A 17,323-nucleotide genomic window follows, 5' to 3' on the forward strand; every position below is an offset into this window, starting at 1 on the left:
CATTTTACCTTCATAAAGGGCCCCATTTTGTTCTTCTTCCACTGCCTTCAGGAAAAGTTCTTTTGCCTGCACAATAAATTACACAGAGCAGTTCTTTAATTCCTTATAAATACAAGTGCAATGACACTTGACTTAGAATTATTTTTGATCTTACCTACTGTACCTATGACAGAGATACCAAAATAAGTCCATAGAGAAGACATACCCATGTGCTACAAGACATAAGATGACTGAAATTCCCAGTTAACAAACTATCTGTATTCCTGCGGCTCACCCCTTACATACAGCCTTTCAGAAAGCAGATTGTGAAGGTGACACCAAGGCAAACATAAAGACTAGAAAAATCACTGCAGTATTATGCAGACATTAGTATGGAGATAACGAGATAATAACCTCTGTTGTTTCTCCAGATATAATTCAGCATTGCTTTTAGAAAAGTTATAGTGGAACAGTAATACAGACAAATAAAACCTCAATATTATGCATATTTTTCTGTACCTTTTCCTCTTTTGCTATCTCCTGTTTTCCCCTGGCATCGACAGACTTTAGTCCAGGTTCTCTTGACGACGCCCTGCATGGCAGAGGTTCCAACCCACTAGAACTCACACCTGGGGCAAGCTCAAACATCCACTGAGCTCTGAACATCTGGAGCTCTGCCTAAAAAACATGATTAATTCTACATAGTATCACATATTCAGACAGTGTATCATCTGAGGAGAAATTATAAAGTACAAACACAAAAAAGAATTTCAAAACTATGCTTTACGTTTCCAAGTCTTAGATGGCTTCAGTAAATTTAGGCACAGAGAGCTAGCAATTGTTTAGTGGTAAATTAAAACAAAAAAGTGCACAAGTACTTGTTCAGTCTCATTCAATAACAAAAGTGCTTTTTTCTGGACTGTTCACCTCAGAAGAAAAACTGATGTTTCAAGAAGTGCTTGTTAGTATTATGGCTATGACTTAAGATTCCACAGAAAAGTGATCTTTCCAGACGTGATCATGTTTGTTCTTGTTCATGCAGAATTTTCATAAGCAATAAATCAATTAGCTCTTAATATTCAAATTTAGAAAATCCAGGTTTTTGTTCACAAGCATTCTAAGTTATCTAACATTCAAGATGGCAATTTATAAAATATACAAATAAGACCTTACTCCTTTCTCTTTTAAAAGTATGGACTATGCTCTGTGAAATAATACAAGTTGCAATTCCTGTCATGCCTTTTTTTAGAGCATCTTGGAAGTTACACTTTACAGGTCTCTTGCAATCATCAGAACTTCTGGGGAGCAACTAAACAGAAATCTAGTCTTGTAGGAGAACACACTTTTCTACTACACTGCTTTTATCAGCTTTCTGGTCCAGTAGAAAGCGACAAGTTAAACTGGAATTTGATCACAGAAACTGCTGTCCAAGTTTTACAGCTCTTCAAAGAAATTCCAGATCTGTCACAAGCTTTCTTTTCATCTACACCGATAGCTAAAGACTGAATCTGACACTTGGAACACAATGTAAAATTTATCTCACTTTTGGAGGGGCAGGAAGATTAAGCATTTGTCAGATCAACAAATGTGTGGTAAATAAATGAAGATAAGTGATGCAGTTTAAATAACAGCAGTACTATGTTTGTAAAAACCCACTAGCATGAGAGACATACCTGAAGATTTGCTTCACCAGATCTTTCACTGTCATCGGTTCTTACCAAATCAGCGTGACAATCATCTTCAGCTTCTGCCTAGTAGAGAGCAGTCAAATGTGATTATAGGGTCTGCATAAGTCCCTACAGCACAGTCACAAAGAGCAACTGTCACAGACACATATTAAAATAAAAATTAGGCATACTTCCCTTTTGATGATAAAAATTAATTTTCAAACTAATGAGATCAGTTGTACTTCCATATTAATGAAGTTCATATTCAATGAAGATGGGTTTTGCATTTTAATCCAACACAGATTAGTTGTGTATCACTTGAAGGCTTCCATGCTGCAATACACCAGCATACCTGACTAAATACACTGTGTCTGTGCCAAAGCACAGAGCAAAAGCTTCAGTATTAAACAATAATGTCCTTTGTCCAACAAATTAAAATTTAATCACTATCTTCCCATTGTGAAGATAACCAGTAGTTTTGATTTGTTTAATATTTGCAAGACCACAAAAGTGCTTTGAATTAACAATAGATACTTTACATATACATGTGAAACTAAAAAAGAATGTACTGGAAAATAAAGTAAAAAGCTAGCATGAGAGCTTGACAGTTGGTTTTATTTACAGTACAGCTGTGAGACAGGTTAAACAAATAAAACCTGAAATAAGACCTTTGACTAAACCTAACATGGCTCTACATAGAAAATTAAACTGGCTAGTTTAAGAGAAAACTTTAAAATAAGCAAATTAATTATTATAGTGAAATATACTGAGATTTATGGAGTCTGTACTAAAACAAAGGAAAACTCATTCTGAGCATTAGTCAGAAGCCACTACAATACCAACAACAGGAAGATGCCAGTAAGGGGGGAAAAAACACCCCAAAATCTCAACTAAGACATTTGTTTAAGGTTCTTCCTGCAGCTGAAGCAAACCAGTTTTTCTGCCATTCTGCACTGAAATTCACATCTATAGTTCGGCAAGTAGATAATGCAAAGTGAGATTACAAGCAGGCAAACCTAACATTATCACAACTACTTAAAAAGTTTTATTTCCCACTCCTTCCTATTGTACTCAGTACTCGGAGACTTGAAGTGACATTCTGTCAGCGAGATTCTACCAAGCTCTCAAAGAGAAATCTCTACCTCCTGCATAATCAAAGTGCAGAAATCAAAGCATTCTTGTACTCAGAAAACTTATACCATTTTTAGAGCACCTGGAAGTTCTGATCTAACTACAGAATACTAGCAAGCGTGATAGGAAGGCAACCTGTAATGTCTCTTCTTGGTGACAAGCACCTCCTTGGAATTAGCACATGTCTTCATATTCCCCAACAACCATAAACATAAGTGGGTTGCCAGCTGTAAAAGTGTTTTCACTGAGGTTTCAGATAATTTATCATTAACATTTGATAGACATGGTTGGTTGGCTGAAGATAAACAGATATTGCATCTATTTCTACATTCTCATTTTTAATTTCCCAGTAGAGGAAACAGGTGAGCCAGAACACTATAAAACAGTAGTGGCTTTAAATCTCAGCAAGAAGTAAATAACTTGGAAATTTCATGGGCTTTGATTCCAGAATTTAATTGCAGGCAGTTAATGCCCTATGAGTACGACAGTCTTACCACATTATTAGCACTCAGGAATATTTTGTTGGCCAAGCAGAGCTAGCCTAGGAATGAGCTAGCTCTGAAATGGGTGTCTGAAAGTGCATTATTATGGCAGTGGGTGACAGAAATAAGGCCTAATTCTGTCTGTGCAGAGTGCAAGTCTTCTGGTTTGCAGCTGAATTATGTCCAGGCAGCTCTCCAGTCTGGGCAGAATAAGCCTGGTTTTATCTGCAAAATGCAGAAATTAGCAATTTCTAAACTAAATCAACACACTATCATCTTGTGCATAAAGCCACGCCCATTAAAACCTTTAACTCCTGAAGTCTGTAAACAAACTCATTTATGCTCTGAAACTACTTAGAAGGTTAGGAAGCTGGATGAAGTTTACCTCATTCAAAAACTTTATATTTCACTAATCTGTTCAACTCTTGATTTTCAACCCCTCCTTTCCATCCACCTGCCCTACTTCTTCATTTCTGAGTCACAGTCAGACATCGTAGTGGACCAACTGCATCCAAAATGTTATGTGAGGCTCTTTGAAACTTAAATATGCTCTCAACTCAAACCAAAAGTAATATGAAAACCTGGCCTACAGTCTAAAAGTTGTCAAAAACCATCATGAATTTGATTACAACCGAAGTGTTGTCATTACCTTCTCTATACCGTAGGCATGTGTGATGTGCAATCTCTCATATGAAAGGCCTGTCTTGTGGCAGCAGTAGCAGCCTAAGAGCCCAGCCCTCTGAACTTACCGGTAAAGTAATTAATTCATTGCTACTGCATAGGAATGAACTGGAAAACTGATGTCTATTAACAACCTTCAGCTATTTATCTGACCTGCTGAAACCCAATGGTTTTGCTGGGACAAGTGAGTAAACACAGGTACTGTGAAGCAAGGACCTTTACCAGCAGACAGCTCATGAGATCACACCTAAAGCACTTCCCAACATGCACAAATGGGCCCCTTGCCCCCACTCCGAGAATGCTTGTGTCGTACTTACAGTACACTGTAAGTACACAGTGAAAATTCACTAAAATTCACAGAACACTGTGCTCTAACTGCTACTTTGGGGATAAATCTAGATAGTTCATCATTGTGCTGCTGGCCTTTCTCCTGATAAAAGTCAGCTGTCACATGGAACAGTGACTTCATCCTGATTGAAAGGAAGACATCGTATTGTGTACTGGCTGACTGGCTTGATTAATTTTCCATGAGGAAAGTAGTAGTCTATCAAGCCACCAAAAGGTAACATGTCAAAAGTAAATATCTGATTTAGGCAGCAACTCATAAAAAAAGAAGTCAGCTGAGTAGATTCAATTCTGATTTGCTTGCAAAGCTTTAGAAACCATTTGCCAAATGCAGAACTAGTTTATTTGCATAGTTCAGTTTTGTCTTGCAATCAATAATTGCATGCTGATTTCCCCAGAGTACATTAACCGCTCACTAAACTATCTGGAACGTCAGGACCTTTAATAGCTCTGATCTGTGTTTCAGCAAAATAAAACCAAGATCAGAAACAGTTCGAAGCTTAGTGTCACCAGTTGAACAGGGCTGCGTTATGTGTGAACCATACAGAACTCAGGGAGGAGCAAGCATGGCAAAGCAAAACAGTGACTGCCAGCTAACATTCCTCTTGGTTTTATTAAAAAAAAATGAGAAAGCCACCCTGTTTTTCTGTAAATGTGGTAGAAACAACACTGCGTTCAAAACCAAGGGTTTTTACAACCGTGGTGAGACATTTTAACAGCTCCTGTGTGACAGAAATGGTTTAACTTTGAATGATCGAGTTCTCATCATGGATACTTGAATCCATATTGAGGCGCAGTCAATAAAGCAATGCCGAACCAGAGTATTTCTGATATGTTAAACGACAAACTCAACTCGAGTCCCTGGCCCACAGAGTCCTTTAAATTACTGAGTGACTTTATGCCACCACATTTTTGAGGGAATAGAGGGAAAGGAAGGGCACGCGCCCCTGTAATGACACAGGAATTTTGTTCACGCGTTCCTACGGAGGGCTACATCGCTCCAGAACCAAGCAGCCCCACTCATCAAAATCCTCTGCGGGAGGCGGCCGTGTCAAGCCGCGGTTGGGCGGGATCACGGCACGTTTCCCACAAGCATCGCTCGGTGCCCGGAGGTGGGCAGGGCAGGGCTGCCTGCCAGCAATTCGGCCAGGGGGCCGCTCCCACACACACACCCCTTGTCTCGGTCCGGCCCGGCCGTCCCTGCACGGCAGCTGAGCCCCCGCCGCCCGGGCCCGCTCACCATGCTGCCGACGCTCGGGCGGCGCTGTCCCGTCCCGGGGGCTCTGCTCCCCCGGTTGGTCCGTGTGTCCTCCCTGCCCGCGAGGGGCACTTAGCAGAGTTCTCGGTCAGAGAAGCGCACCACGCAGCGGGAGTCCCTGCGGGCCCTGCGGACGGCAGCCATCTTCCCGGCGAGCAGGGCCGGCGGCGGGAGCGGCGGGACACGGCCCGGGCAAACCCGCCAGGTCAGAGCGCCGCCTCCCGCGCGGGCCGCTACGACGCGCGACCGCACATACTCCGCGTCCCAGTGCGCACCGCGGCCCGTGCCGCTTCTGCCGCCCGCGGCGGCGCGGTGCAAGGCCTGCTGGGGAACGTAGTCCGCGGCGGCACACCAGGGGAAGGGTGGCAGAGCAAAGGCTGCTGGGAACTGTAGTGAGTGGGAATCCCGGGAGGAGCGATTCCAGGAGTGGGAACCGAGGTAAAGTAGCGATGTCCGGGAGCCGCGATTTTCGCTGCGACTGCGGTCAGGCCGGGACCTTGGCACAGGCAAATTGCCGATGAGGTAACGGGAGAGCGCTCGGTGCCGCGCTGTAGAGATAACAGCGGTGCCGAGGCCATTGAATCTCGTGGCCATGGTAATTTGCCCGTCCAGTTCAGTGAGCACAGTTATCCCCTGCTGTCAGTACACGCCTTGTCAGGTTTTCTAAAACTGGACGAAACCTGTTTTTTTAAAGCGTATCACAGTCTTTTTGTTCCAGAAGAAAACCACGTGTATGGATCTGTGAACCTTTGTGCACGTCTCCTGCCCTGAGCGGTTTCAGGAGGAGGATGAGGAGGCGTGTGTCTTCTCTGGAGGGGCAGGTGAGTGCTCAGGCTTGCGCAGCGGGGGCGGGAAATGGGGCTGCATGGGCTGTGGGAGCCGGCATCCACTGTGGGTTTCAGATCCAGATGACTGTAGAGCTGCTCTGTGGAGAGGAGAGAGTGAGAGGCAAGGGAGCTGCCGATTCCTGGCCGGCAGCCGAGCGTGGTGGGGGAGCGGGGGGACTGGGTGCTGGTGGTGGGCTGTGTGAGCAGTTGAGATGGCACAGCATGGCCACCTGAGGTTTTGAGATTGGGTGCTCGTGGCTACAACTGGTTATCATTAGAGCCGCTTCTCGTTTGGACTCAAATTTGATTTTCTCCCACCTGGGTGTGCCTCTTCTTAGATATTAAACGTTACATATTAGTAAAAAATCCTTTACTGTGAGGACCGTGGGCACTTACGTGTGAGGCACTGGCACAGGTTGCGCTGAGAAGCTGTGGATCTCCCATCCCCGGCAGTGTTCACGGCCAGTTTGGGTGGGGGTCAGAGCGGCCTGGTGTAGTGAAAGGGGCAGGGGGCTTGAAACTAGATGATATTTAAGGTCACTTCAAATCCAAGTAATTCTATTAGTCTACTGGGAATGAAAAAGCCTTGCCTGTAACAACAGCAAAACGGCATCCTGTGGCAGTTGCAGGGCTGAGTGCAAATACGTGATTTGCACGTGGGATGTAATATAGGTGGCTTAAAGAAGAGATCTCATATAAGTGTACACTGCTCCTCCTGGCTTCACTGAGAATCATGCCCTGTGTGTTGGAGGGAATTTGAGTCTTTATGATATATTCGTGTAAATATAAAGATTAGCCTCCGACTAGATGGGGTGGGGGAGGCACCCAGAGCTTTGTTTTTCCCCACACCTGTTTTTTAGCAAGGTCTTGTCCTACACTGTATTTCTGAATTACAGCACTAGCTCATCCTGTCTTTCCAAACCCTGGGAATTAACTCTATGATTTACTTTTAAAAACTAAAGGATGAAGTGTAAAAAGAAGCTGACATTTCCTGAATCACTATTACAGTCCTTATAATCAATTGTTTTAGAACAATTTTTTGTTCCTCCTTTTCCTTTTACTGCTCTTCCCATTATATCTTAGGCTGACTCTGTCCGAGCCAGGGTGAGCTGCTGGTGCTTGGGTGAGGAAGGCACAGGCCCCCACTTAAAATGTCAATATTCTTCCCACTTGTTCACAGTTTGGTATTTCCGCATTCTAGTTTTGTTGTTTAAACTCTTCTCTGAGATGTGAGAGGCTGTGATGACTGTGTTCATCTTTGTTCGGCTGGGTTTTGTTTTCACAAGAATCACAGAACTGTTAGGCTTGGTTAGGTCCTCTGGAAGTCATCTAGACCAACCCCCCTGCCAAGGCAGGGTCACCTAGAGCTCGTTACACAGGGATGCGCTCAGGGTGGGTTTTCAGTGTCTCTGGAGAGGGACTCTAGACTTCCCTGTGCAGCCTGTCCCAGTGCTCTGCTACCCTCAGTGTAAAAAAGTTCTTCCTCACGGTTGATGGAAGCTCATGTGTTTCAGTTTATGTCTATTGCTCTCGTCTTGTCACTGGGCACCCCGGAAAAGAGTCTGGCATCATCTTTCTTGGTACCCACCTCTGAGATAAATCTACGCATTAACGAAATCCCCTCCCAGTCTTCTCCAGACTGAACAGGCTCAGCTCCCGCAGTCTCTCATAAGAGTGCTGCTCCAGAGATGGTTTGGTTTGTTTTTTTCTCGTTAACACTCAGCTCAGCGCCCTCTCTGCGGGGGGCCCGGCGCGGCTGCCCCGGCCGCGGTCGTGGGGCGCTGTCCCCCCGCGGGGAGCCCTGGCGGGCCGGGCCGGGCCGGGCCGGAGGCGCGGGGGGCCGGGCCGGGCCGGGGCCGGGGCCGCGCCATGGGCCGAGCGAGGCCGGCGCGGGGCCGCTCTGGGCCGCAGCTGCTCCGCGGGGCGGCGGGGCCGCGGCGCCGCCATTCCGGGCCTGTCCGCAGGCCGGGCCCGAGCCGGGGAGACGCGTCCGCGGTGAGTCCTGCCGGGCACGGGCACGGGCACGGCGGGCCGGGGGACCCGCGGTCCCGTACAGTGAGGAACGGGAGCGGGGGCACTCGAGTGTACCGGGGCCGAGGCTGGGCGGGCGCGGAGGCCGGGCAGGAGCCGGGACCTGGCCTGAGCGGCGGACCCGCCATCGCACGTCCGTCCCTGCTAGGCTGTGCAGCTGATGGGGCACCCTCACAGCTCTCTGACAAACGCGGAAGCCGCTGGGACCGCACCCATGGACACCCACGGCTTTGAACCGCGGCTTTCTCACTGCTTCCTGCTAGTAATACCTTCGAGTATTTGCCACAGCGCAGGACAAGTTTAAAAAGGCACATGCTGTTTGTTTACTGTCTGCGTTTCTCAGCTGTGGCAGAACGAGCCAGTTTCGCTTTCAGTTCTCAGTGCTTCGGCACTTCAAACAGGAGTGGATACGTATTTAAAGGGTTCATGAGCGACAACAGTAGATTTGAGTTGTACTTAGTTAGAAAGCACTCTCGATGTATTGAATTAGGCTTGGTATTAAAGGCGTTTTGCTGTCCGATTTCTGCGGAGAAAAAAGTATAGGTGAGGTAGAGTTTGTACACGGTGTTAAAACATGGTGGAAATAAGGGGTTTACGTTTTACTCTTTAGTAACAACACACGTTTTGCTCTAAGATATTTTTGCAGTTTATATTTACATCCTCTGACGACGTGACTTTTTGTGGATTGTACTTTAAGATTAGATGATACGTATTGTACCTCTGCAGACTGCTTGTCGGAGACTCATGCTCTTTTCAGTAATTTGAGTGGGACTCAGGTGAAACAGTCTGAAGGCCGAGTAAAGTAGATTTTTAAAACAACCTCATTGTTAACAGGAAGAAACGGTGCTGATCGAGTTAACAGGAGAAGACTTCATTGAGGTTTTGTCAGTGGGTTTTCATACAGGTGGATTTGTGCTTCCAGGAGACCTGGGTTAACTGTGCATCCTGGCATGTTTTTTAGCGTTAATTCCTCACTGAAATATGTGTTTTCTGACTGGATTGGGTTTTTTTGTTGTTTCTGATTTCATTGGGGTTGTTTGTTTGTTTGTTTTGTGGTTTTTTTGTTGTTGATTGGGGGTTTGGGGGTTTTTTGTTTGTTTTTGGGGGGCTTTATTTCGTTTGGGTGGGGGTTAGTTTTTTTGTGTTTTAGTTTTTTGGTTTTGGATTTGGGGGGTTTTGAGGTTTTTTTGATTTTTTTATGTTTGGGGTTTTTGTTGTTTTTGGGGGTTTTTGTTTGGTTGGTTTTGTTGTTTTTTTTTCTCTACTCACTTATTCCTCAAAAATACTTCAGTTAGTCTGTTTTGGTCACATTTGACGATTGCAAAGATAATTTCATATACGTTTTTTGAAAACTGGTGGCTGTGGGAAGGAGAGGCAATTTAGTATCTTCAGTAAGCAATAAATAGGCTCACCACTTGTATCTGTTCAAGAGACATCAAACGACCAATCTATTCAGCCATTGGTGATTTTTGCTAGTAATGTTAAACATCTTTAGTTTTGCTGTGGTTATTAAATATGAGGCAAGGGTGCTCCTCCACTCTTCAGTCACAGTTCTTTGAAAGGGATATGTGAATGGTAAATCAGGGACAGCATGGGAGTCTGAATTTTAAGACATCACAGCTGTTAGAACTCTGTCAGAACTCTATCATCAGGGCAGTATGTGCAGAAGAGTCCCAGCTGTGTTGATTTGAAATTACTGTATAAAATTTCTTGGATATTAGTAAATTTTAGATTTTCAGACTAGGAAAACGTGTAAGACAATGTCTTTGTTTGAAATCTTGTTGCCAAGGTTATGAATGAAGGCTTCTGAGCTGCCATGCAGTCAACGACCAGTTGGAGTAAGCAGGTTAAAGCTTTTTAACTTGGATGCAGACCACTAAACATAGCTTTGTGCTATTCACGTGCACAATCTGAAAACAGCCAAAAAGGAACTGGTACTTGAAACTGCTGTTGTTAGAGACAGGCTCTGTGTTCCTTGGCAAGTAATACAAAATGTGGGATTAGGTCTCTAATGTAAGGTGCTCCGTCCTGGTTCTCTGTAGTAGTGAGTGTGTGGAAAGAAACAGGTACTGCTAGAGGGCAGTTCCTCCTGCCTGTCTGAGACACTGACCAGTGTCTGAGATAGATTTAGAGACTTTCTGCACAAAGGGTAGATTGCCAAAAGGTCTTCTGACTTAAAACCTCCTGGTCTTTAATCCTGTACCAGTATTAGTAGGGCTAGTAGGCTTAGACAATAGAAAATAAAGGATGTTCACAACATCCTGCATCTGTTCACAACATCCTGCATCTGCAGGATTGTGGCTCTGCATTGATGTCAGTTCAGAGTTCCAGTAACATAATCCCATTACCTCTAAAATTGTAATACAGCTTTGTGAAATAAGGGAGATAAAATGCTACTACAGAAAAAAATTGTGAAAATGTAGTTAAAATACACGTTACTGAAGGCAAAAGTCATTAGCCATGAATAATGTTGTCTTTTTAAGAGGTGAAGAATAAGAGAATGCAAGTGACCAAAACTTCATTGCAGGGAAATTATGTTTTATTTCAAATGTATGATTAGTTTACATAGAATAGATTACATTTTTTCTAAACTGCAGTTGAGGAAATACCAGCAACAATTACATTAAACTAGAAACAATATGTTTTTTGCTTTATTATCCAGCAGAGTTTCTGTGGATGCCCCATCCCTGGAAGGATTCAAGGCCAGACTGGGTCAGGCTTTGAGCAGCCTGGGTACTGGAAGGTGTCTCAGCCCACGGCACAGGGGTTGGAACTAGGTTATTTTTAAGGTGCCTTGCAATTCAAACTGTTCTGTGGGGTTTTTTTGCTCATGCAATGTTACAGCAAAATGCTGGGAAGATAAGCTGATGTTGCCACTACTTCTAGAGACTGATTCATGCTTAGAGTTACTGTAGTGAAATATATTTGGTCTTACCTGACATGAATGTCATATTCCTCCTCTGCACACTTTGTTTAAAGGAATGCGTACGTGTGTGCTCTCTCACATAGGATCATATGGAAATTCAGGATATTGTTTTAACTGATGGCAGTGTAACTTGTAAGATGGTGACTTACATGCCTAAAAATTTGGCTAGAACAGATCACCTTCTATTGTATTGTAAAACTTCATTTTTTCTGGTAGCAGACTGTTTTCTCCAGGCTGTGAGACTTTATCTGTGACTTTAGTAATAGTGTCTCCCATCAGGGCTGCCTGCAAGCTTTCTCTAAGATACCTTTAGCTTTAGCATGGGACTGGCTTTAGGGATTTTACCCAGTTATATCCAGATACAGGCTGGCCCTGTGCTGGTGAGGCACCAGCACAGCTGTTCGTATATGGCTGACAGGGACTGTTCTCTTGAAGGAGAGTGCAGTCCGCGAACAAGCAATCTCAGAAGGGTACAGAAATCAATTGGATTATGTTCTGTGCTTTCAGACCAAAGGCTAAGTCTTGAAAACATGATTCCTGCAACTGTTCACACTGTCCTGAGTGCTCTATATTTATGCTGCCGCAGAAAGAACTGGTTACACTCGAAGGAGAAAAAACACGGGAAACGCCAAGGACTGAAATGCGCTTGCAGCTGAAGTATCCTCATCATGAATAGGTACAAAACTATCAGACAGCTTGGTGATGGGACCTACGGCTCTGTTCTCCTAGGGAGAAGCATTGAATCTGGAGAGCTAATAGCCATTAAAAAGTAAGTGTTCTCATACATTACTTAATAATGCCTAGTCCAGGTTTTTCCTTTCTAGGTCCGCATCAACTTGGTCATGCTGGTTTGAGTACTTCACATTCCATGCAGCTTTTTAATATGGAGTTGTATTTGGGCAGTATGAAAAAGTTCCTTGTATTCTCCAAAGCCTCATCAGGGAATAAAGAGGGTGAGATACATAGGCTTATTGTGTAACAGCACTCTGCTGCTATGTGCAGTCAAACGTGTTTTACGTATTACTTAGAGTATTCTGCAATGCTGCTTTGGAATCTACAGCCCTTTTGGTGCTGCATATATGGAACATATCTTTTGTAGTCTAATTTTCAATAGAATATTAATACTGCAGTGATAATTAACACAACTGATCTCTTTGTCCATTATCTGTATCTTTTATGCTATGACATATTGGTCTTTTCAGCTTAAGATTTTCTTGAAATCCTTTGAGAAGTTGGCTTGATTTTCTCTTCTGCTTCAGTAGCCACTTTAGTTTGTAAATGGCTTATTTGTCCTAGCTATGGTAAGAGACAGCTGTAAAGCATTGCAAGCACCTTCCTGAAAAAGTGACCATGACAAGGGACAGACTTGTCAAAAGAGCTTTTAGTACAATGCTGTTTTGTATGAGGAGTCAATAGCTGGCTTTATCAACTTTCTAAATCCCCTTTGCTGAGGGTATTTTGTCTGTATCAGACCTTGCTTAGAAGGTCTTGCTTTAATTTTCAATTTGCAATATGGGAAAAACTCAGAAAAATCAGACCAAGCCAGAAGTATTCTCTTAGCTTAGGTGTTAATGCTCTTCCTTTGTTAAAAACAGAAGTGGCCTGCTAAATGAGTGCACAAGAGACTAACTGCAAAAACACTGCTAAGACCCCTTCATGACATGAAGGGCTTGTAGTTCTTAAACTGCTCTAATTGTGAGAGCCAATTTCAAACTGGAAACTTGCTACAATAATGAGTAGTACTGAATTATCATTAAAGGCAAAGGCTCAGATCTTCAGAGAGTGCCTAACTCGCTCTGAAATCCAGACTGTACACAGTTGAGTATTTTTGTAAGTTTTAGTCTGTGATCTTCTGTGTGCATGTTTGTGTGAGCCTTCATCCTTTTGGTCCTGAAGCATAGAGGTACATCTCAAAGAACTGAATGGTAATCAAAATGTGTATGAACACACAGGACCATACATTACACACAAATATTGTGTTCAGAGTTACAGTCTGGCTTGGGAGAAACTGCCACACAGTTTGTTTCTGTTAGAGCAGAGTTGCTTATAAGCTCGAAGGGGAAAGCAGAATTCGAAAGGCAGTTGGCATGATAGATGCACCTTTCAAGGGAAGGAGAAACATGGGGAGTAGTGGACGAAGGAAAATGTAGAAATACAGCAAAATACTAAAATCACAGAGAAATCAAAAATAGAGAAGATGGGCAAGGAGTATATGATAAAATTGGAGACCCAGTGAAGTGATTGGATCTTCATTTGATTTGTGTCAAAACTGTTAAAACTACCCTTGTTCTTTTCACAGTTAGACTCTATTCCACTGCATTATAAGACCAGAAAGAAAAATAGCATGCCTGAGCTTGTTGAAGGCTCTGAATTATTTTCAGCAATATATATATATACAGAAAAATGCAGTCCTGTGTAAGAGTAACTGTTATTTGACTGTAATTCTATTTGAGTGTGTACTCTAGTAAATCAACTTGACTATACCTTGTCTAGAGATGTAAAGTTTTTTGACAAAGGAGCTGGCATCTTACATTTTCATGAAAGAACTGAATTGTTAAGATGCAGTGAGGCTTTTGGTTCTAAGAACAGCTGATGTTTTCAATGCATTATTAGTTATTCTTTTCCCCTCTACTTTTGTAGAATGAAGAGAAAGTTTTATTCCTGGGAGGAGTGCATGAACCTTCGAGAGGTTAAGGTACTTGTTTTGTTCAATGGTTGACTTCAAATTAAGTGATCACTGTCACATATGGGGGTTACATCAAATTATTTACAACTCTTGTGTCAAAACACTACTCCCTAAGTGAACTGTAGCATATGATATTTCGGTTCTGTTTCCTGACTGTGCATTGGAAGGGACTGTCAGTCATCTTAAAAAACCACTTACTGAAATTCTGTAGTCTTACAGAAATTATTTGGTTGTAGAGAGCTGCTTCCTCCCTGCAGTGAGGCGTGTGTGAGTGAGAGCTTTCCTGTCACAACACCTGGAGTTGATTGGTGTTTGTTTTTCAGAGCTTGAGAATACATACCCTTTGTGCAGCGTTAACTTTTGTACGTGCAGTTGTTTCTCTATAGTTGGCTTGGGGACAGACAGTATGAAATTCTGATGCTGATGAAACTTTGGGGGTAGGCTCTAGGGGCCTCCTTAATTTATAGTCAGCGCAGAAAACATGCAGAAAACCTAGGTCATTTTTCTTATGGTACCCTGTAAAAATGGGCATTGAATACACTGAAAATCTAAAAAAAAAAGGAAGACCCAAGTTTACTAGTTTTAGCTAGGGTGGAGTTAGTTTTCTTCGTAGCAGCTTCTGGGGCTCTGTGTTTTTTATTTCTGACCGAAACAGTCTTGACAACACAGGTATGTTTTAGTTAGTGTTGAGCAGTGCTTTCACAACCTCAGGCCCTCTCTGTTTTTTGTGCTTCCCTGTCAGTGGGTAGGCTCAAGGTGGGCAAAAGGCTGGGAGGGAACATAGCTAAGACCGCTGACCAAAGGGACGTGCCATGTGACATTGTGCTGAGCAACAAAAGGTGGGAAAAGGAGGAGGAAGCAGGAGACCTTCAGAGTGATGGCATTTGATTCCCAAGTAACCATTATATGTGATGGAGCCCTGCTGTACTGGATGTGGCTGAGCGCCTACCTGCCCATGGGAGGCAGTGAATCCCTTAGTTTGCTTTGCTTGCATGCTTGACTTTTGCTTTACCCACTGAACTCTGTATCTCAGCCTATGAGTTGTCTCACTTTCTGCCCTTCTGATTATTTCCCCCATCTCACCTGGGGGGCTGAACAAGCTCAGCTGCCTGCAAAAGTTAATCCACAGTACCAAGGAAGACTTTCCAGGGTTTTTTTTGGTCTTGACTCTAACCCGACTGTTGCTAGTGCAGGTGTAAGAAGAGTGTGAATTCTGCCATTAGAAAGTTTCTTACAGAGAAAATGCAATTGTTTTGGTGCTTACAGTGATAGCAGATAGCTGCCTTTTGAATGAGCAGCACTTTAAATTGCTGTATAGACTGTATATGCATGTGTTAATACTTGGAGATCTGGTCTTGGTTCTCAGAGCTGTCTGATTATTTAAGACAGCTAGGAGTTTTTGAAGTTAATCCTTCTGCAACAGTGAAATAATTTGGGTTGGTTCTTTTTCCTTCTTCACTATATTAAGACCCTTGTAAAATCCTGTTTGTATTTTCTGTTTCTAGTCTTTGAAGAAATTAAACCATGCCAATGTGGTAAAGCTGAAAGAAGTTATCAGGGAAAATGATCATCTGTATTTTGTGTTTGAATACATGAAGGAAAATCTTTATCAGTTAATGAAAGAGAGGTATGTAACAGCATCACCCATCCTGATATAAATTAATTACTTTGCTTTTTGTAATGTGCTTTGCTTTGTAATGTGCTTTTAACACCACTGATACTGTTCAAAGGACTTCCTATTATTTGTTTAGGCTTGGATCACTATAGCTTAAAGCTGTAGGCTTCAGCAGGACCTGTGACTGTCTCCTTTGAGCATATCTCAGCCAGTCTAGTGAGAGTTTCCAGTGTCTTGTCCCACATTAGTGTGGTAGGGTGTTCTTTTCAGAGGTAGGAACTATGGGTTTTAATAGTCCTTACACTGAGGAGACATTGGACCTAGAACTTCTGATTTCTATGTAAGTACTCCAGTGGTGCTTTTTAATAAGAGATTGGTTTCACCATCTCTTCTTTTATGGCTTCCTCAAATAAATGAATAAATAAAAAGTAGTTGGAACAGTAATCAAGAGGTGTCAAATTTTGGATTGCTTCCAATAATTATTTTTCCTTGCTGTTTGAACTGACATGATCAAAGACTGCTTATTTCATTTGTCAGCATTCTGAATAAAATGTAGCTTTTTGGTATTTGCTGGAGCATTAAGAAAGTCATAATTTTAGCCTTTGAGCCATGGTAACATCCACCAGAGGATAACTGACAGCAAAATTTTGTGCTTTGAATTGTTTTTTTCTATGGACCATAGTGTCAGCCTGGCAGATGACAAGAATCTTCCTTGATTTAACAAAGTAAGGTTATTATTATAATAGATCTATGTGAATGCCACATTAAATACCTTTTTAAGCATAAAACCACTATTTGTGCACTGGTATAAAAAACTGTAATTTAATTGGGCACATACATATGGATATATTTTATATGAAATAATAAACTTTGAAGAAATGGTTCAAGTCCATAACAGAAATCAATTATCCTTGGGAATTTCACGGAAATGCTTGATATCCTGCCTTCTTATGAAAACAAAAAGCCCAGATGTCTCTAAAAGTATGCTTTGCATCATACTCTACAGTTTAGCTAGGCCATGGACTTGTTAAGCATTGTGTAAGTCAGACCTTTAAGAATGTGAATTATTTCCTTAATTCGTAGTTAATTGCCAGTTTTGTGCCAAGGGACCATAGAATAAGAATTAAGAATTTCTTCTGTAACAAGAAAAGAAAGTAGGCAAATATAAAAAGCTGACTAGCAGTTTTATTTGTCATTGCTACCTTTTATCTTTGATTCATTAGATAGCATAAGCTAATGTATGAATTTAGTCATTAATATTTATTTCTTCCCTTTTATTCCACAGAAACAAACTGTTCCCTGAGTCTACAGTTAGGAATATTATGTATCAGATCCTGCAAGGGCTTGCATTTATTCATAAGCATGGTAGGTTATGTTTTAGCTATAAACCTTCTGAATTAGAAACAGATAGTGTTTGTGTAAGTTTTTTGATTAATGGAAAAGCAATTACATTACGAACTTGAGCAGAAAGAATGATCAAAAGAGTGGCTGTGTATGAGAGATTCAGATGATTGAAAACACCTGTATTTTATAGTTGCCTAATACTTCGTTCTGGAGGTTTTCTCAGTTGTTTCTCTGTAGATTTTCACTTTCTCAGTCTGGCAGCTGGCCATTCAGACTTGCTGGGTGTTAATGAACACATTTCTTGATAGTTTTAAAGGTCTCCTGAGACTGAAATAAAGAAGAAATTACTCT

The 17,323-nt window shown here is 42.4% G+C and overlaps 2 protein-coding genes across 16 annotated transcripts in view; one reads left to right on the forward strand and one right to left on the reverse strand.

The window, feature by feature from the left end:
- Positions 1 to 5,667, reverse strand: part of FBXO9 (F-box protein 9) — an 18,171-nt gene extending 12,504 nt beyond the window's left edge. Inside the window, exons 1-4 of the mRNA XM_059842755.1 lie at positions 5,526 to 5,667; positions 1,653 to 1,730; positions 499 to 657; positions 9 to 66 (exon numbers count right to left, since the gene is read on the reverse strand). Coding sequence (XP_059698738.1) covers positions 9 to 66; positions 499 to 657; positions 1,653 to 1,730; positions 5,526 to 5,528 — 298 coding nt within the window. The 5' untranslated portion in view covers positions 5,529 to 5,667. The remainder of the gene's footprint in view (positions 1 to 8; positions 67 to 498; positions 658 to 1,652; positions 1,731 to 5,525) is intronic.
- Positions 5,611 to 17,323, forward strand: part of CILK1 (ciliogenesis associated kinase 1) — a 26,977-nt gene continuing 15,264 nt past the window's right edge. The window contains exons 1-6 of one of the 15 annotated variants that reach the window (XM_059842743.1): positions 5,611 to 5,748; positions 6,262 to 6,364; positions 11,835 to 12,096; positions 13,968 to 14,022; positions 15,519 to 15,640; positions 16,914 to 16,993. In XM_059842743.1, coding sequence (XP_059698726.1) covers positions 11,996 to 12,096; positions 13,968 to 14,022; positions 15,519 to 15,640; positions 16,914 to 16,993 — 358 coding nt within the window. In that variant the 5' untranslated portion in view covers positions 5,611 to 5,748; positions 6,262 to 6,364; positions 11,835 to 11,995. Of the gene's footprint in view, positions 5,749 to 5,858; positions 6,066 to 6,146; positions 6,365 to 8,230; positions 8,366 to 11,834; positions 12,097 to 13,967; positions 14,023 to 15,518; positions 15,641 to 16,913; positions 16,994 to 17,323 lie in introns of those variants that run through there. The other 14 variants (XM_059842751.1, XM_059842739.1, XM_059842752.1 and 11 more) reach the window with 14 other exon arrangements.

This window comes from Haemorhous mexicanus, chromosome 3 (genome assembly GCF_027477595.1).
Source record: "Haemorhous mexicanus isolate bHaeMex1 chromosome 3, bHaeMex1.pri, whole genome shotgun sequence".
NCBI lineage: Eukaryota > Metazoa > Chordata > Aves > Passeriformes > Fringillidae > Haemorhous > Haemorhous mexicanus.